At 42.8% G+C, this 20,801-nt stretch overlaps 1 protein-coding gene across 2 annotated transcripts in view; it reads left to right on the top strand.

The window, feature by feature from the left end:
• The window catches only part of RNF44 (ring finger protein 44), a 36,624-nt gene extending 21,260 nt beyond the window's left edge, over positions 1 to 15,364 (top strand). For both annotated transcript variants that reach the window (XM_081319677.1, XM_081319676.1), the window contains 8 exons: positions 2,427 to 2,594; positions 5,639 to 5,812; positions 7,676 to 7,837; positions 10,175 to 10,293; positions 10,516 to 10,603; positions 11,385 to 11,506; positions 11,604 to 11,703; positions 13,463 to 15,364. In XM_081319677.1, the coding sequence (XP_081175803.1) occupies positions 2,427 to 2,594; positions 5,639 to 5,812; positions 7,676 to 7,837; positions 10,175 to 10,293; positions 10,516 to 10,603; positions 11,385 to 11,506; positions 11,604 to 11,703; positions 13,463 to 13,525 (996 nt within the window). In that variant the 3' untranslated portion in view covers positions 13,526 to 15,364. The remainder of the gene's footprint in view (positions 1 to 2,426; positions 2,595 to 5,638; positions 5,813 to 7,675; positions 7,838 to 10,174; positions 10,294 to 10,515; positions 10,604 to 11,384; positions 11,507 to 11,603; positions 11,704 to 13,462) is intronic.
• Positions 15,365 to 20,801: the final 5,437 nt, after the last annotated feature.

Here is a 20,801-nt window from a genome sequence, read left to right as displayed (position 1 = left end):
TTGAAGCATCCTGGTCTTCCATAACACCTCAGCAGTGCCACAGGCTGATAGCTTCCATGCCACGCCGCATTGAGGCAGTAATTGCTGCAAAAGGGGCCCAAACCAAGTACTGAGTACATATGCATGCTTATACTTTTCAGAGATCCGATATTGTTCTATGCACACTCCTTGTTTTATTGATTGCATGTAATATTCTAATTTACTGAGATTGTGGATTTGGGGTTTTCATGAGCTGTAAGCCATAATCATCACAATTATGACAAATCACGGCTTGAACTATTTTGCTTTGCATATAATGAGTCTATCTCATATATTAGTTTCCCCTTTTAAGTTGCATTACTGAAATAAATGAACTTTTGCACAATATTCTAATTTTTTGAGTTTCACCTGTATATGTAAGGATGATTAAATAGTTTTGTTCCTCTCATTTTTATTACATTGTTTCATGTAATATTGTAGGGGTTTAAAATGTGATGCCAGAAATCCATTTCAGCATGAAGGCATTGTTTACAGTTTTTAAAAATAAGCCTCAGAATCCAGCATATTTTTTTTATAAAAGCTGAAGCAGCCAGAGTGGAGGGAGTGGAATCATAATCAGTGTCATGTGCGTTCAGTATCTGAGGCATGCAACATTATGGGAAAAGCCTTTCAGGCCCTTTAAAATTTGTGTTCTTTGAGCAGTGAATCTGCACCTATGTGACTGCTATAATTGTGGGAATGTTGTTCCTATGGCAACATGTACACAGCTGCTCCTAGAATTCTGAAACTTCCAGCGGGTCCAAGCACTTGACTTTTGACTTTCCACTTAGGCTTCTGCCCAGTTAATCTTGCTTCTCCTTGGCTTGGTAAGACAGCATCAAATAGTCTTTGCATTTAGCAGGAGGGTAGGTCTCTTAAGAATCCATTGGTTTGCAGATATTGCTGGACTTCAGACACTTCCATGGCAGCCAACAATTATGGGAGCTGTAATCCAACAATTTTAAGGGACGCGGTGGCTCAGTGGGTTAGGACGCTGAGCTTGTCGATCAGAAAGTCGGCAGTTTGGCGGGTCGAATCCCAAGTGCCGCGTAACAGAGTGAGCTCCTGTTACTCGTCCCAGCTTCTGCCAACCTAGCAGTTCGAAAGCACATAAAAATGCAAGTAGAAAAATAGGGACTACTACGGTGGGAAGGTAACAGCGTTCCGTGCGCCTTTGGCGTCTACTCATGCCGGCCACATGACCACGGAGATGTCCTCGGACAAGCGCTGGCTCTTTGGCTTTGAAACGGAGATGAGCACCGGCCCCTAGAGTTGGAAACGACTAGCACGCATGTGCGGGGGAACCTTTACCTTTACCTAATCCAACAACTGCATCTGATGAACTTTGTGCTTCTCATTTCTGGTCCGATACTCTGGACTAAATTTCTTTCACACAAATATGTTTTTGGCCTTGCTACCAGGAATCTGTTGACTGATACTGATTAGTCTCTTGGCTGGCTGGCATCATTTTTCAGCAAGTTGGCAGCATACAGTTGTTGTAGACTGGATTATGAATGTGTGTTGTGTTAGCTGCATTAAATTCCCAATAACAAAAAAGAATTTTTTTAAAAAAAATAGAGATTGTTTCTCTCGCGGCCTGAATCTCTAGGCCAATAGCATTCTTGACAAGACAGGAAATGTTTTCACACTTTTTAGACTATGCAGTTAATTTAATGCTCCAGCATAAAAACTTGTTAAACTAAAGGAATAACATGGGAAAATGTTTTCAAGGAAAAGAGAAGAGTGATTCCAGGTTGTGCTGCTGTTTGCTTTTGAGCCTCGTGTGTCTGAAATATAAACCTTTCCTGGGTATTGTTTATACATGAAAGGAAACTGAGTAAGCAACTGTCTAAGCAATGTATATGAAATAAAGTTTAAAAGTACTGCTTTGGGGAAAGGCAACAAAGCATCCTGGAGATGGATTGTCATTAGGGTACTTTAGCTTGTTAATGAATAGTAAAAGTGCAGGATGTACAGTTTACAAATAGAGAAAAAACTGGATTGTTGATTACCAGAGAAAGCTGGGTGTTGGTGGTTTAGACTCAGAAATATAACCATGGCAATCTGGGAATATTTTTCAAGAGAGTTTTTCCCGTTTTCAATTGCAATTTTTGGATCATGAACACTCAACTTCAATTGTTTATGAATCTATGTTGTGGTTATCTGAAACTTGTATCACCAGGTTTATATGCCTTTGATTTCTTATCCCTAATGCTTCATTTTTATTCTTTGGTGTTTGTGCTGGTTTGAAATCACTTCCTTTTATGGTTTGCATATGACTAGCACTTCCTTTTTTCTGCTATTGCTTAGTATCAGATCTATTCTGTCATATATTAAAAAGATGAGTGGGAAAGTATAAAATACTTTGGATGTGATGTGATTATGCTTTATCTCGCCTTCGCTTCCAGGTGCATCAGGGAGCTGTCCCTCTCTCCTACACGGTGACCACAGTAACAACACAAGGCTTCCCCATTCACGCTGGCCAGCACATACCTGGTTGCAGTGCGCAGCAGCTCCCAGCATGCTCAGTGATGTTCAGTGGACAGCACTATCCACTCTGTTGCCTCCCACCGCCTGTGAGTCCTTTGGCTTAAGAAGAGCAGGAAATAATTATGGATGAGAGGATGACCTGGTGTGAATTACCAATACTTGTTTGGACATGGGGTGGGGGTTCATGACAACTATGGACTTAACCCAAATAATTAAGGGCCTGACGTGTAGAAGAAGCCACATGCTTAGTCTAATTTTCATCTTGGGACACTGGCAATATGATCCGAATGGTCAGATCAGATCCCTGCCATAGTCTGATCACATTCTAGTTGCTTTGAAGTTTTCCATGGCTGTTTCCTGATGCAGAGCGGGTTTGGGGTTGTTCCTGAGGCTCTATGATGCATAGACAGATCTTGGTTACTGCTTGGTATAAGAGTACAATGCTGACCATAGATTGGGTTGCATCTATACATCCCCTCACTGCTTGTAGATCCTGTGATGCCCTCTGGTTTTTCAAAGGAGTTGCAGGAGATGAAATGACAGAACGGGTACCCATAGCACTATTGAAAACATAAAAACAGGATATATCTGACAGAATATGGATAAGAGAGTTTATGAAGGATTACCTTCTGACCATAGGAGCAGCAACGTGTAATTATGTTTCTGCTCTTAGTACATCTGCAGATAGATAGCCAGCAGCCCTGTTCATCATGATCCAGATCATCCTAGAAGGCAGGGCCACTGTGAGGAGTATTCAAGGCCCCTGACAGATTAAGTTGCCAAACAAGATAAGATAAAATAAGATACTCTTTATTGTTGTTTTTTACTCTGGGCACAATGACACACATCAAAAATGAAATTTAGTTGCTCACTCTCAAAGTGAAACATACATGACACACACCTAAACTTACTATACACAACCTATGTATAAGACCCACCCCCCCTACATATACATAACAAATATTAAATACTGTGCATCTTGAATATATAACGGAAGGAGGAAGCTTGAGAGTTCACAAGGTTAATACTGTATGGAACAAAACTGGATGTTCTGCTTCGGATACCACAGAGCCTCCTCCCAGAAGGTAACAAGGAAAACAGGTCATGAAGAGTATCTGTAGTGTCCCAGATAATCTTACGGACCCTGTTCAATCAACGCTTCTGTGCTATGTCCTGGATGGGAGGGAGGGAACTGCCAATGATCTTTCTGGCCATCCTCACCACTCTGCACCACCTTCCTGTCTGAAGCAGTGATGCTTCCAAACCAGACTGTGATGCTGTATGACAGGATGCTCTCGATCATCCCCCTGTAGAAAGTGGTAAGGATAGGAGAAGGAAGATGTGCTTTTCTCATGTGATGCAGAAAATGCAGCCGCTGCTGTGCCCACTTCACCAGTGTCTCGCTGTTGAGCGACAAAGCCAGCCTCCTCATTAGCTGCACACCCAGGAATTTGATGCTGGTAACTATCTTTGGTTATGTTGACTGAGGCTTTATCATGTGCTACCTGGGAAAGCTTTGAGTCTGTTAACCTGAAGAATTATACAGAATCCTTGGAATTGTAAACTCAAGTCACCTTGATATTATCTCCATGTCCTTTTGTCTGGTTATGATTATCCAGGAGGTGGTGGTTAATTCATCTTTGAATGAAGGGGTAGTCTTTTTTGTATTTAAGGAACCTGTGGTTCTCCCAACCCAGTACTCAAGAACCATTACTCGACCCAGTAATACTGAATAATTCATGTTGAGTTTCCAAGTTCCCCTTTGGGAGGAAGATTCCAACTTGGCTTTTGGGAGGAAGAAAAAGGTGGCTGGGGTGATAGCCACTGCCAGTAGAGGTTTTTCTCAAATTCATCTTGTACACCAGTTGTGCCTGCTCCTGGAATGTGAGGTTCTGCTCAGTCAGTTGGGTCTTAGTCACTTCTCATTGGATAATTGCAAAACCCTCTACATGTGTAGAGTGAAGAGCACATAGAAGCTGCAGTTAGTCCAGAATTTGGCTCTGCAGGTAGTTATGTGCATGTCTTGGTACCACCATGATACACCGTTACTTCGTCACTACTTTGTGAGCTGTACTGGCTTCTGGATGCAAGATGTTGGTCATGACCTTCATGGATAGAACTGGATTTTGAGGATGTCTGTTCCTAATTTTCTCTGTGAAATCCAGTTAAACCAACTAAAGAAACCAAGCAAAGCCCTCCAAGATATCTTAAATAGGCAAAAGATCAAGTAGCCCCAAAAAGAAAAAAAGAGGCATATATAATATACAGTGTAAGATGAACTCCTTTGGCAGACAGCTCTTTCAGCTACCCTCCTGAAAGAAGAGGGAGTCATCGTGGCAGGAAGCAGCAGCTTGCAATCTTCCCCTCTGACTCTTCCCCATTTACTTTCTTGGGAAACCAGCAAAGAAGATTGCAAATGATATTCATATGATTGTGGGGTACTTGGCAACCAATTGTAAGTGTGAACAGGTTGCCAAGCATTCAGATTGTGATGATGTGACTATGTGGGGGGGGGGGGGAATTGGGGCAACATTTTGCAATAGTCATGAACCACCAAGGCTATTATAATTCCACACTGTTGTTAAAAGAATGGTTGTAAGTCAGGCTACCTGTAAAAAAAGCTAAGGAAGAACCAAAAAGACCAGGACATGCCTTTCCAGCAACCAACACCCAGGTAAGCAGGGACTAACACCAGAGAAATAAGCACAAAACAATAATCAAGGAACTCCAAAAAGAAAACAACACCCCCATCAAGCTGGCAAGACAAGCTACTGTACATAACACAAGGAGGAAATGCCATGCTTGTAATAATGATGTTACCTAGTTGTGTAATGAATCATCTGCAAGCAAGCAACCAACCAACCAGACTCAAGAGAGTATCAAGGACTCCACAGTTCTACTCTTGAGTTACATATATTCTGTTCTATTGGAGAGAATAGATAACTCGATTTCCATTTAAAGGCCTTTAGGCCCTTGCTGGTCTTTGGAGATGGCATTTTGCTGCCAAATGGATTCTTCCCTTTTTATTGGCAGGCTGAGGTCAGTTGTTTTTCAGGTAGACATGTTGATCCTAAATGCACTGAAGGTAGCTTTCTTTTGAAGACGCTGCCTTTCTGTTTTCGTCTCACAGCTGATCCAGGCCTGTGCCATGCAGCAACTCCATGTCTCTTATCAAACATTCCCACCACTCATTTCCAGTGATCATTATATCCTGCACCCTCCACCACCTGTGCCACCACACCAGCCTCCACATATGACAGCCCTCGGCCAGTTTGTCCCTCTCCAGCCACAGCATCCTCGCATGGTAAGTCTCTCGAGATGGCATAAATTTGATCGGAAGTATTTGTACTCTATTTCCCTACTCCTGACATCTACTGTTGTGCAGAAACTTGTAGCATACCATCTACTGATTTCCTAAAATCCTGGAATGACTCTTCAAAGGAAGTATCTTGTAGCACTACAAGAAGAAGCTTGCACATGGTCACTTACATCATAGTCACTTCTTGTCTAAAGGACTGCAGAGTCTTTGGCGTGGGGCTACTCTTGAAAACCAAAAGTTGAAATTGGTTCAGAATGCAGATGCACAAATAATTATGGAAACACCTCAGTGTACCCAAACCACAACATGCTTTGAAAATTGCACTGACTCCCTAAGAGCTTTTTGATGCAATTCAATGTGTTGTTATCTGTAAAGCTCTATGTGGCACAAGGCAAGGTTACTTGGGGAACTGCCTGGCTCCAATTGTCTTTGCTTACCTGTGAGATCCAGCAGAGTGGAGGTGCTTTAGGTTCCTTCCACAAAATTGTGTTGCTACTGGGGTCCAGGGGTGTGTCTTTATTTTTTGCACTTCTGGAACCTCATTTCCTCTGAGGCTTAAATGGCCTCAGCCTTTATGTACTCTCACAAGACCCTAAAAGCCTGGCTCTTCCCCCAAGCATTGGACCAGACATAGGATCACCCTATGTATATTGTCAGACCATTGAATAAGATATGTGCTCCTTAGCTTCTTTCTTCTGCTGTTACTGTTATTAAAGATACTGTATTTTACGTTCCAGTTTTATTATTTTTTATATTATGTTTTAATAATTAATTCCTTTGAAATGTAAATTGCCCAGAATCCCTCTTGTGTATTGGATGGCCATATAAATCTAGGGGGGGGGGGGGAGAGAAGAAACAAAGGAAGAAAGAGAAAGAAAGAAAAAAGAGAGAGAGAGAAACTTGGAACAAGGCATGAAGAAAATGTGAGATGATTGAAGCAGTGAGTAGCCATACTTCGGCTAATTAGATGAAAAAGACTAGAAGCTCACAGAATAAGCCTTCTTCCCTGAGGACGATAATCAAAGGAGTCAGCCAAGAGTAAAAAGAAGATTTAGCAGATGTTTTTCATCCTGCAACTCAGAAGCGGCTTTCAGATCTTACTGTAGAAAGAAGATGTGAGCCTTCAGGGAAGAAAGCGGGTCCTATGGAATGCAGTGGTCAATCCCTACAGAACAGAGAAGATGCAGTTTGGTCATTCTAGGAAATGTGACTTTGTTGCTAGCTTTTTCCTGCAGATAACACAGGAAGGCACAAAAGAATCAGCTGGGTTTGGCTCATTACTTCTGACAGCTGGATAAAACTTAGTTGAGCAAGGGGGAGTAGGAAGAATGGAGTGGGGGATCAAGACCTGTTCCCTCTCATTCCAGAGTACAGCACGTGGAATAATGAGATTTACATTACAAGAAAATCCATTCCGCTTGAATGTTAGGAAAAGGTTCCTAAATAGAGAGACTTGGTGGCTTAAATGGCTACTGCCCTGATTTTTATATATTAGTTCAACAAATTAATCTTGTGTAGGTACAGTAAATGGTAAATTATCTTATTGATGGTATGCAAGAGCTAGCAACATTGCCATCTTTTGGTTCCACTTCTAGTTGCTTCTCGCTCTTCAGACATATTGGGGAGTGATTGCCAATGCAGAATGTATATTAATTTAATTTAATTTAATTTATTAATATTTCTATACCGCCCTTCTCCCGAAGGACTCAGGGCGGTGTACAGGGCAAGAGTAAAATACAAAATTACAAAAGTTAAAAGTAATTAAATATATGCCCGTTAAAAGAACAATTAATACATAATAAATAACCCCAATAAAATAATAACCCCCCCAATATTCTTTTCCCACAGCCACTTCAGAGGATAGAAAACGAGGTGGAGCTTCGGGGTGAACAGCACTCAATGGGGGGCTTCTCATATTCTTCCCATCATACTCCTGCCTTGTCTCCCTCTGTACCATTGTATCTTCCACAAACGCACGACCCACTTCACCCAGAACTGTCATTTGGAGTGGTAAGTGCCGTGTTAAAGAAAAAGCTGTTCTCTGTGGCCTCTGGGACAGATAGAAGAGGGTGTCTTAAAAATTAAAAACCCTTTTGTTTGGCCACCAAGAGCCATCATACCTTAGAGGGGAGGGGAGGGGTGGGGTGATAGTGTGATGATTTGTTGAGGGAACTGCTGAAGGATAAAAACTGGGCATCTCCTTCCAGGTTACATTCCAGAAAAGTAAGGAATGTTAGGGATTTAGAAGATGCAGATGGATAGGCAGATCTAAGGGAGGCTCAGCTTTAGAACTCAGAGTATTTCCCCTTGTCGGAGAAACATGGCTAGGAATAAAGTCGGGGCTAGAAAAGGCAGTTGATGCAATAGAGCAGGGGTGTCAAACTCGATTTCATTGAGGGCCGCATCAGCATTGTGGTTGCCCTTGGGGGGGCTGGGGGGGGCGTGGCTGACTGGGTGGGTGTGGCCAGCTCAACATCACATGGGGGCACCTATGGGTAGCCAGGTGGGGCTGTGGGGGATCCAGGGGTCTTGGTTGGAGGGGGGTGAGACCCTTCCCATTTGCCGGGGCCGTTGGGTGTGTGTGTGGCAACAGTCTCGTCCCTCGTGTGCAGTGGAGCTGGAAGACAAAGTTGGGTGGCAGTGATGTCCATCTTTGCTTGCCCGTGCCTGCTGCGGCTAGGATGGAACTGGCAGCTAACTGGCCACCTGGCGCATCCAGCAGGCCTGATCATGTCCCTTTCCACACATCCCCCCCCAATGCCTCTGCATCTGCCTACCACTTGGTTGGCTGGTCCAGCAGCTGTAGCGCTTAGACCCACCTGCGCTGTGTGAGTTGTGAGATCCTGGGATGCGCTGGCCAATGGGTGGCCGAGGGAGTGGCAGTTTGCAGCTGCTGCTGGGCACCTCCGCCCCCCCCCCCCCCGTGCACTACCTCCTGTGCATGCTCCCAAGGGAGGCTGGTGTTTAACATGTCTGCAGTAGAGATTATAATTTATAGAAATAGTTGAACCCATTGAAAACCTTATATGCAGGTAGTCTTCAACTTACGACAAGTTTGTTAATGACCATTCGAAGTTACAACACTGAAAAATGTGACTTAGGACCGTTTTTCACAGTAACGACCTTTACAACCTCCCCATGATCATGTGATCTAAATTCAGATGCTTGGCAACTGGTTCATATTTATGACTGTTTCTGTGTCCCTTTGGGACCCTCTGACAAGCAAAGTTAATGGGGAAGCAGATTCACTTAACCACCGATTTACTAACTTACCATCTGCAGTGATTCATTTAATAACATGTTTTGGGCTCAACTGTGGTCGTAAGTCGAGGACTATCTGAATTCAATAAAAGCCCATTTGTTCCTATGTTAATCAAGTGCCTGTGTTATCTTCAATTGGTCTTACGTTCCACCATTATACTACAAAACAAAAATGGGGAAAAAAGGATAATAAAGGAAAAGACACTCTTCCCCTTCAAGACAGTGTATGACAGGCATCCCAGTGGATGGGCCTGTGTCCTTTCTTACCGGAAGTCCTTGGGCTACATTCAGAATTGCCATTGCTAAGTGATGGTGGTCATGCAGTGCACTGTCACGTGACTGCATCACAGAGCAACAACAATCACAGCTATAATGGCAGTCTGGGTTGCCATCATAAGCCCAAGACACGTGGGCATCATTGGGTGAAAATCCGTGGGAGTTGAAGGTAAGGAGTGTGAGGATGCTACAGGAGGGATAAGAAAGGCTGGGTGGAGGCCATGCGTGAACACAGGAAAGCTGGATGGTGCATCAGGGTGCAAGCGCAGGAAGATCAGAGGGTGCTGGGTGCGAACATAGGAAGGTGGCTGGCATTTACCAGAGCTACTTGTGACGTTATTTGCTGAATTCTCCATTGACTTTTCTTGTGAGAGGCCGACGGGAAAGGTCACAGTGATTCTGTGCCATGGGGATAACGTGGCAACCAGAACTTTGAGGACTGGTCAATTGTTATTTTTTGCCCCTCTCCTTTTAGCTTGCAATTTCCTAAGATTGCACAGATTTATAATACTGTAATGTTTTAGATGTGACAGAGGTAGCCAGCTAAGATTCTAGTGACAGAGAATGTGGTTTCTACTGCTTTGCATAACTTCTTTCTGTTCTTTGTTACTAGGACAACAAGAATAAATTGATGCAACATAGTAAAAAAGCAGAACATGTTCTTTTTTGATTTGCATAACAGATCATGCTTTTCTTTATGCAAACTTTTGCTTGGATAGAATATGTTGGTTCTTTTTTTCCACGTGGCATGGAATGTATGCAGAGTTTATGGATTAGACAACATTGATGAAGCTTGTGTTGTTCCCACAGCCATATCCACATATGATGCCCCGGCGGCTCAATTCCCAGCGATACAGATTACAGCAACCACTGCCTCCACCGCCACCACCTCCACCGCCATACTACCCAAACTTCCTGCCGTACTTTCTGTGAGTATCTGTGATAACAGTGAGGAGAACCCTGAGTTGAATATTCTCCTTCTTTGGAATAAGTGTGCAGAATTAAAAGCTCTGCTTTCCGTAATAGCCACTCTGGGAGTATGGACCACCATCTTTCCCCAGCAATATCCTCCATCAGTTTTGGTGTGCCATGGGTGCACATGTTATTTCCATGTCTGTTCACTGCTATTTGTTTTTTTTAAAAAACTGCAGTTCAATGCTTCCTGTATCGCCAACAGCTGTGGGGCCCACAATAAGTTTGGACTTGGATGTGGATGACGTAGAGATGGAAAACTATGAGGTAGGCTTGCTTCTCTGTATTATTGGTTAGAATGAAGAAGGGCTCTTGGACAGACAGATTTGGATTGGGGGGGGGGGGGTTACAACAGACTAACAAGGATGTTAACTGCTGAAGGACCAGGAAGGACAAAATGCTTTTCCATCAGGAGTGGAAGAACTATGACCTCCTATCTGTTCTGGTACTCGGATTTCTTTAATTGTGACTTTTAGTACTTGCTGCTGGTGGTGGCAATAGTATGTCTGGAACAAATTCTGGCTGATAGATCTTGAGTTGTACTATTAGAACCAAGAAACTTCACATCTGTCAGCTCTGCCCTCCAGAGCTGAGAGAAGACAGCTGAGATTAATACTTAAGGAGTGGCAGTAGTTGGAGAAAGCTAATGTACAGCAGATACTGTTCCTTTTGTGGGGACATTTCTTATGGCAGAGGAATACAATTCTGATGGAAGGTCCATTTAATCTTTATATGGCATTTTGGACTAGGGGTGACATTTTAAAAGTGGGCAAAGCCAGACAAAGATGCAAAGGATAAAGCCAATTAAGGTGGATGGATAATCAGAATAAAAATGAGTTGTCAGGAAAGATTAATGTTTTCAGAGAGTTAAACTTCAGTAAAAGATAGTTCATTGTCTTTTATTTCTTCAAAGTTTTGATGGTGAAAGATTCATCTCTCTGCCTTTCCTGAAGTTATAGACCGCATTGCTTATAAAGGATTAAAGGGGTATTCTCAGCAGTGGAATTGCTTGCTTTGTATTCCTTTCTTTCATTTTGTTTTCTATCAGGCATTACTGAATTTAGCTGAAAGATTAGGGGAGGCCAAGCCACGAGGACTCACCAAAGCAGATATTGAGCACCTTCCATCCTACCGCTTTAACCCAGAGAGCCATCAGTCTGAGCAAACCTTGTAAGTTCTCGAAGCTGCTTTAGTGTGAAGTATTTCTGAATGCTGTGCCTTCAGGCTGTCCTGCAACCTCACTGCTTGGATTTTTCACCCTTCCCAGGTGTGTGGTGTGCTTCAGTGACTTTGAAATCAGGCAGCTGCTGCGAGTTCTGCCCTGTAACCACGAATTCCATGCTAAGTGCATCGACAAATGGTTAAAGGTAACATTCACTGGTTTGATTGAGACTTTATTAATCAGTCTCCAATAAAAAATTATTTAGGTACTACCTGTCTTTAGTGGGTCCAGTTGGTTTCTAAAACGACTGTAAAGGAAAAGGCTTCCCTGGTTTCACAACATAGATACATACATCTGTGTCATTTTTCTGGCAGTCATAGGATAGTGGTTCCTTTAATCCAGCTACTTCCACTTTCTAGAATGAGAATATTATCTAGCAACTGATTATTTATAAGACATTGTAAATTACTAGTCTCAGCTAATTTTTACTGGTATCCAAAGGTGGGGCGGGAGAGCACAGCATGGGTAGATAATATGAAAAACTATCCTGGATGAGGGCAGTAATCTCTTTGATATTGTTGCCAATAAAAGTACACGGGCATATCCATGCAGTCAACGGAAGAATTCTGCAGTAATGCTAAATTTGAGCAAAGAGGAGACAGTTGGGGATAACTTTTAAAGCAGTTAGGTGACCCTTTAACTGTTCCAGTGCAGGCAATTCATTCTCATTCCAATGTGTTGCAAAGCACCTCTTGAATGCTTTGCACAGCCTCGCTGCACATTATTTAACAAACTATTTTCTTCTGAGGAACCTATTATGTGACTATGACTTCTAGGATTATATGCAAAGGAGCAATATTCCATCAGGTGTTTTCACAGCACGAATGACTTCTTAAATCTCTATAGAGTTCACCCTTTATTGTCATTTTTCCTTCATTAATAAAAACTCCAAATCCTTTCACCTTTCGTGCTTCCATTCTCATTTTTCTCTTCCGTGATTCCCTTTCACAGAGTAAGTGACTTGTGCTAAATGCAATAATTTTAAGAATTTAAATAGGAAAAATTTATTCTAGTTCCTAATTGGTTACCGCTGTTGCAGTGGACTCCATGGTTGTATGATCAAAATGTGGGTGTTTGCAGCCTATTTGTATTTACGACCAGAGCATTTGCTCCATCTGCCTATCCTTCCCCCCCCCCCCCCGCCCTTCGGCTGCCTTGCACACTGCCACTGCGACCTACTTCTGCAAACCCCAACAGAGTTTCGCCTTCACCTCTCTCCTGTTGCTGATGAAGTGCACCTTACCAATGGCAATGCAGCTGCTGACTCCTGGCAAGACCTTGGGCTTGTGCAGGATGGCCTGGAGGTCAAAGGTGGGAGGGAGATAGGCGAGCGGGGAGAGTTGAAGGAGAGACAAGTATGGTATGGAAACAGAGCGTCATCTGCCAAAGGGAATTTGCCCGGCACAGCCAGGGAGGACACAGCAGGTCAGAACTGGAAGTCTGTATAGGGTAGGAGAAGCATGTGGTCCTCACCTAATAACAGTACAATCCTCATCTCATAACCGCAACCAGAAATACCGGAACTGCCATTGCTAAGTGGTGCAGTCACATAGTGTTTCACAACCACTTTGCTTAGCAACAGAAATTCTGGTCCCAGTTCAGGTCAATGACTAACTGCACATACAATACATATTCTTTGAGTACCAGTACCGGTTCGATGAATGAATTGAATTCATTCATTGTAGGCTGAATATTTTGATGAACGCTATTGGGTTGCTTATTGAATTGCTTGGACGTATGACTTTCCCTTCAGAAGGGATGTGACTACATTTCAACTTAGTAATTCTGAAATCGGCAGCCCTCAAAGCAGAGAAGTCCTTTTAGTGGAACTGCTGGAAATTTTCCAATAGGTCAGGTTGGCCAAAAGGCCATATCCGAAGTCATGCTTTCATTAATCGTTGCAGGCGAACCGCACATGCCCCATCTGCCGAGCAGATGCTTCAGAAGTGCATCGGGAGGCCGAATGAGGTTCATCAATACACTGCTGCACAAATTTACTCCAGGATACGGACCTTGGACCAGAGGCATGGGCCAGCCTGTATGCTTAGCCTCTGGGGCCTCTCCTGGGATGCGGTGAGAATATAAGCAATGTATGACACTCCCTCCCCCTCACCCCATGGCATGGACTGGGCCTGGTGGTTGAGCCAGCTCTGCGGTGTCATGCTTTGTAGGGGGAGGCATCCCCACGTGCTCTGCACTCCAAAGACTCGCCATCCTTGCACCATTGTTTTCCAGGTGTTTGCATTCCTTCTTGATTTGGGGTTTTCCTTTCCTGTTTGGTTTTGTGGCTGTTTGACCTAGATTTTTATCCGAATTCATTCCTTTCTGGCAGAGCCAGATTTGGGGGCCTTGAAAGCAGAACAGCTCCAAGGGAGAGGGGAAGAAGTGCCTGCTTCAACCCCACCACCTGCTTGCCTAGAGTACAGTGCTGCAAGATAGTAGCGGGGGGAGGGGGAGTATGTTGGTTGCAACACTGATGTAAGCCACTTGAGGCCTTGCCAAAAAAACATCTGTGGCTGTCTCCACGCTAATCATGGCCCAGGACCACCCTGTGTTTTTCCCTACACATGCACAGAATAATCCCACCAGCGTCTCAGACTCTCCCTCCCCCTTGCATGCCTGCAATGTTGGGTGGAGTTCAGGGTTGTTCTCACAAATTGCACAGTGAGGTAAAGAAAAATGGGCCTAAACTTAAGTCCAGCAATATTCTGCTGCAAGGCAGTTTTGGGGGAAAGACCCATTTTCCCCCCCAGAAAGCTCGAAAGAGAGGAGTATGCAAGTGAAAATCCCTACAATAAAACAGCCGGCTCTGTTTATTACATACTTAATGAAATGAAGGCTTGTGGCTTGTGTTTTGAGATACAGAATCATGTAATAATTGATGTGTCTTCCTTTTATTTTCCCTTTGCACACTCGGACCCCTTTGGGTTGGTATTTCTTCTCAGCACCCATCTCCAGAAAGCACCTCTCCTCCATCCAGTTTTTGAGCATCCCGGCAGACTGCGTGCATACGCTCTCTCTCCCTAGTGTAGGGGTTAGGGTGAGATGCTCAGCAGACTGAGGCAAAAGCCTTCAACTGCTCTTCCTCGGCGCTCTGTCCTGACTCCAGGCTAAGTAAGCCCTGAGAGCTGTTGGGTAGCTCCGGAGGACTCAGTGGTAGGATCCTGGGCAGAGAGAGCAGGCAGGAATTATTTTATCTTATTATTTACCCTTGCACTAGCTGTTACGGAGAAAGCCTTTCTGGTGATCTTCCTCCCTCCACGAGGCTGTATGCAGTGCTGCATCAGCTTTTGTAGGGCCAAGGAGGCCCTTCTCATCCTATCTTTTTCGATTTCTTTCCTTCAGCAACCTCCCTTCCCCCCCCCCCCCTTCTTCCTCTTCACATTTGGCCTACTGATGCTCATCCTGATGAGTTTTTCTGTATGGCCTGATGCTTGTGCGCTCGGTCAGGAACCATGGCCAATTTGGCCATGACACTCAAAGCTGTGTGCCTTCTTGTGTCTGCGCGCACACACACGCACACACACACACACTCCTACCTAAAACACCTGCTGATTTAAAGCAAGAAAGCAACCAACCTGCCACCCTGTTACAGAAACCTGTTATCGTAAAAGTAATAAATTTAAAAATTGTTTTGCATGATTATACCATGGAATAAGAGAGAAGCCCTCGCCATTTAGTTGGTTTGTGTCTGAAGCCTGGAAGAATCAGAGAAGATGATAAAAATCTAATGTAAATGTTCACAAATTATGCATGTATGTTATGACCAGCTTGGAACTTGGTATTGGCTATCTCTCTAGCCAGCTGTGGGGTGATGGGGTGGGTGGGAATGAGGGGGTTCTTTGTGCTCAGCTGATTACTGCCATGCACTGTACTGCACATGTCCGCAACGCCTCACAAGGACCGTTAACGCTTTTCAGGGCATTTCTCTCTCCCCTCCTTTCCCTCCAAATTAGAGATTGGTTTGAAACCAGGCTGGGCTAGGAGGCAGCATAGTTTTAGTAGAGAGCCAGATTGGTGTAGTGGTTAAGGCATCTGGCTAGAAACTGGGAGACTGTGAGTTCTAGTCCTGCTTTATATACAAAGCCAGGTTGGTGATCTTGGGCCAGTCATACTCCTTAGCCCAAGGAAAGAGGCAATGGCAAACAACTTCTGAAATCTTACCAAGAAAACTGGAGGCCCTTGTTCAGCCATTCTTCAGGAGTCCACGCTGACTTAAAGATGTACACACACACACACTCACACACACGGTTTTAGTGGACTTAATTTGAGGTAGAGTTGCAAAGCTTAGGGACAGATCTCTTGTGCGTTAATAGCTGCCTTGGAAGGAGGACTCTGGCAGAGTCACTTTCTCCTTCGTGGTGCTGCAGAAGTAGGAGAAAAGGGACCTAGTGACCACTCATTTTCCTCCTCTCTTCCTTCCTTGCCTGGTTTGTCTTGTCCTGTGTCAACTAGTAATGCTCCAGGATAAGTCTGGCAGTGTCATAATTGGTCTCTGCCTACCCACGGTGACATAGTTTGTGCTGTCCTTGAGTTTGATGGCAGCTTCTGCCCTCCCTCAGTGATACTCTTCCAAATGGTTAGATCTCAGCTCTCCCTTCAAAATGGGAGCAACAAATAGGTACAGGGACTGCGAGGGATCCTAAGGCCAGGAAGCATCCACTGAGCCTTTCTAGAGAAGAGAAGTGCGTTATCTTCCTTGTGCTCTGACATCCAGTTGTTCTTGATAAGAGGGCCTGATGAATTTATGGAATAGCTAAGCAGGGCTCTACTTAAGGGCCATATGGATGCAAGGGAACGGGTTTAGGCAGTGTGATTTCCCACAAGTCTGAGAGGGGGCTCCATCAGCCAAGAGCAGAGAAGGGCTAGTAATGGGAAGAGCAGCTTCTGTGTCCACTTTGAACATGGATGGTGACTGGAGGGACATGGCTCTGGTGCCATGTAGTTGTCAGTTTTTTCTGAACATGCCAGCTCGTAGCAATATTTACTTCTAAAGTAGGAAAAAAAACAACATGTGGCTGGGGCCAGTTGGTCTTTTGCCACTCGTTCTGATAGCCATGTCTGGTGAAGTGACCAGCTTCTTCCCCAGCAATTGTTGAGATTCTTCCCTCAGCGAAGGAGAGGCGATCCTCAGGGTGCAAGGAGGAGGAAAATGAGAGGGATGCTCGCAAGCTGTGTTTTGTGGCTCTTTTTGTCCTAAGTGACAGTAGTAGTGCTTAATAATACAGTTCATCCCTGACTTGCAACCATTTGTTTAATGACCATTTGAAATTTTTATTTTTTTATTTTATTTTAATTCCATTTACATCCCGCCCTTCTCCGAAGACTCAGGGCGGCTTACAAGCTTAGCTTAGAAATTACTATGAAGCTGAAAAATGGGACTTTATGACGGGTCCTCACACTCAATGACTGTTGTGGTACCCCAGCTGTCATTAAGCACGATTTGTATGCTTGGTAACCAGCATGTGGTTACGATGGTTGTAGTGCCCTGGGGTCACTTGCAACCTTCCCAGCGCAAGTCAGGGGCCCACCTACAAAGGTCCTCAGACCTTTAGTTCCTGCAAAGACCCATCAAGGCAGGATGGATAGACTGGCATTCCTTTAATTTGAAAGTAGCGGCGGGCGTGCAGATTGATCAATGAACTAGAATCTTTGGGCAGGTCCCAGTTTTCCTTCTGGAATAACAATCAATGGTTTCCATTTGTTAAGATGAAGAGCAATGCTACTTTTTAGACCTCTTTCTCCTCCTGCTCCACTCACCCCACTTACGTTTAGGGGATGCAAGTTACGGTACATCCCCCAATAAAGAATTTCCTCTTTCCCCTCCTCCTTTTCAGAGGGGGGGAAGACTAGCTGCAGTGGGACATCTAAGCCAGGTCTCGGCCCGGGTACATGCAGACACCAAGGAACGGGCCGCTTGCCATCCTCTCCAACTGCACAGACACCAGCAGCTTCTCCTTCCCAGTCCTCCAGCGATGCGTCACGCTCCCTCTCTCCTACCATGTCGAGCCAGTGCCTTGTGTCAGACCCACCTCTTCCCCAGCCTTTCCCCTTGTTTCACAGCTTTTGAAGGGAGAGAGAGGGAACCAACCCCTTATTCCATGTGATACAAATAACCAAAGGTCTTTACTGTGTGTATATATATGTTAAAAAGCTAAAACAAACAAACACGGGAGGTGTTTCTATATTTATAGCCAATCAGAATAGTGCCGATGCCCAACTCCTTCAGTGTCTCTTCTCCTTCCCCCGCCATCTTTTCAGAAAGGCTATTTTGGAGGTGGGGAGGGAAGGGAAAGCCTTACGGTTCTTCTGATGGTGACTCGAAAGCTCACAGCTCGTGTGCTGCAGAATTTATTCCAAGGAGCAGCTAAAAGTTATCATGAAAAAAACAAAAAAAAATATTAAAACATTTATTTAGGATGTTTGTGATTGCTGATTGCGCTGTAGATGCCACTGTTTACCAATGATTTCCTGTGGTGGGATAGTGGGCTGTTTACTGTTCTTTTTTATACCAGTCCCGTGCCCTCCAGAAGGATAGCTCAGCTTCACCCTACAAAGAGAGGGGCCTCCCTGTAGGGCACCAGGGCATTTGTTCTGTGTTAGAAAGTTTATATATATATATATTATATATATATTATAAATATATATATATAATTTTTTTTTGCTCTGTTACTTGCACATTTACAGTTACCTCATTTTTCCCATGTATGTATTTGGAAAAAAGGCTAATATATAGAGAAGAAAAAAATATCTTAAATCTCTAAAGTGTTTGTTTTGTTTTATTCCATTCCATTGGAATCATATTGGTTTGTAGCATTTAACATAACTAGTATGTTGTATTATATATGTGTATTATACTGATTGAAATTTTTAACAGATTTGTACTTTTTTTAAAATGAAAGTTGCTAGTTCTGCTTGACCAAGTAGTGCAATCATTATTTTTTTTAATGTTGTGGCTGATTTTGAGAGGGATATTCACTAATAAATGTATGATGTATACCAAAGAGGGCAGAATGGGCTCTTCTTTTGGCAAAGACAACACTATCAGAAAGGCATATTTCCCCCACATACTGTACAAACACACACACCCTTAAATTGATTAGAATATCTTTGGCTTATCCAAAGAGCTAAGAATGAATAACCTTACAATAACCTGAACATGAAGCTCATATAAATGAGAAAAGGGTTTTAATAGTGATTGTGGATGCAGTAATTACGAACCATATAACTAATTTAAAGGATTATGAAATAATCACAGAGATGAGCAAGGTCTTAAAATTGTTGATTAATGAATTCCACATAACCATGAATGGCTCCATAACAAATTACCTCTGCCATGCGAAGATTGGGTGGGGGTGGGGGGATACTGTGAAATGATTGTCCTCGTAAAATTAATTGAGATCAGTAAACTTAGAGCATGAGCAACATCTCCCTATAGTTTTTTTTAAAAAAACTAGCATACATTGTGAGAGTAATGAAGATCCAGCAGCTATTTGGCAGAGGAAATATTAGTATACTTTATGCAAACACCTTCAGTGTTTGTTTTCAGTGCTGTTTGAGGCAGTTCATTCTCTAAAAATGAGCAAAATATATCTCACAGCTCAAACAACAGTGGATATTTGTTTATGGGATCTTTTTGGATTGTTAAATAACAGGGTTAGATTTTGGAAAGTAACATACATACTAAAAAGAATACAAAAAAATGCCTGAAAAAGCATCTTTGAACAAATTCAGGGCGCTTTAACTAAGATTTAAGCATTCATTTGACTGCAACGCTTGCTTTCCTCCCTGGTCCAGTCAATTTCAGTGCACCTGCTACCTATCCTGAACTGGAAATAATTAGTAATATCAATGTTAGAATTTGCCTTTCAGAGTTTTTAGAAGATAGATAGATGCAGGGCTTTTTTCTCATAGAACGCTCAGAACAGCGTTCCGGCATCTTTTTTTTTTTGTTTTTTTTTTAAAAAAAAGCTCCCTCTATTGGCTTTTGAAGGCCTATTGCAGTCTTTTTTATGACTTGTGGACTTCAACTCCCAGAAATCCTGAGCCAGCCATGCTGAGGGGAAAGAGAGGTTTCCAAGCTGAGCCATGCTGGCTCAGGAATTCTGGGAGTTGAAGTACTTGAGTCATAAAAGAGCCAAGGTTGTCTACCCTGCACTAGAGGAGGACATTAAAATTATTTACAAGGTTACTTCTTTAGGAACTAAACTTTTAGAATCTAAAACAGCTAATTCAAAAAAGCCAACAGGAAAGAACTTCACATTTTTCATCTGCTTCTGTCTTTTGGAAGGTAAAATTAGATAACAAAATAATCTATTTTCCACATTAACATCTCTGCAATGAAATCAATAAAGGTAACAGGAAAGAAATGAGAAACATTTTTCTCAATGTAATATGTCTAATTTAGCTGATGCTAGGAAAAAATAGTATCTTTTGTAAATACTCTTGAAAACTATTTTGAATCTATAACCATCTATTACAACTAAACCACTTTAAATTAAACAATTCTTAAGAATGAAATATTCTTAATTTGGACTTTACTTTTACTGTTTGGACTGTTGTGTGTTTTGAAAAAATAGATTATTTAGAATCTAGTTATGTTGCACTTCAGTCTTTAAATAATTAACCTAGTGTAAGGTTTTACACTTAGCCTCACAATTGCCCCAGCATTACTCAGGAATTTAAAAGAGCCAAAAGAAACTCCTGAGCTGAAGTTTCAGCAAGCAAACAACTTTTATTTTGATCAAAATAGAGTTGGGTGGCCACATCTCTCTTTGTGGCTGGTAGAGAGATGAAGGCAACAACCAGGAAAGATGTCTTCCACCCCTTCACAACAAAGAGATCTGGTCTTGGTACTAGGAACCAAAAGGTACAGAAAAATAATTCCTAGATTATACCCAACAACCCAGGCTCCACCATAATTCCTTTTCCCCCCCTTCCCTTACCATGCTCTTTTCATGTAATCAATCCCCTGTACCTAAAGCATGAAACATTTGCTTTTATATAACTAATTTCCCAATATAAAGCACCTACAAAACTGCCAGCACATAAACAAAGATGATTACAAAGTATCACTACTAATATCAATATAACTAACGTCAACCTTAAGCATAATAAAATCCCTTCACTAGTATATACATAACAATATATGGAGTTTTCCATGGTGAGCTTAAAATCAATAACATTTATTAAAAAGGCTAAAATAATTTCTGGTGGTATTATCTGTACATTAAAAAAGTTTTT

This window comes from Vipera berus (assembly GCF_964194415.1).
Source record: "Vipera berus genome assembly, chromosome: 2".
Classification (NCBI taxonomy): domain Eukaryota; kingdom Metazoa; phylum Chordata; class Lepidosauria; order Squamata; family Viperidae; genus Vipera; species Vipera berus.
The sequence above is the reverse complement of the archived record's forward strand: the minus strand, read 5'-3'. Positions and strand labels throughout refer to the sequence as shown.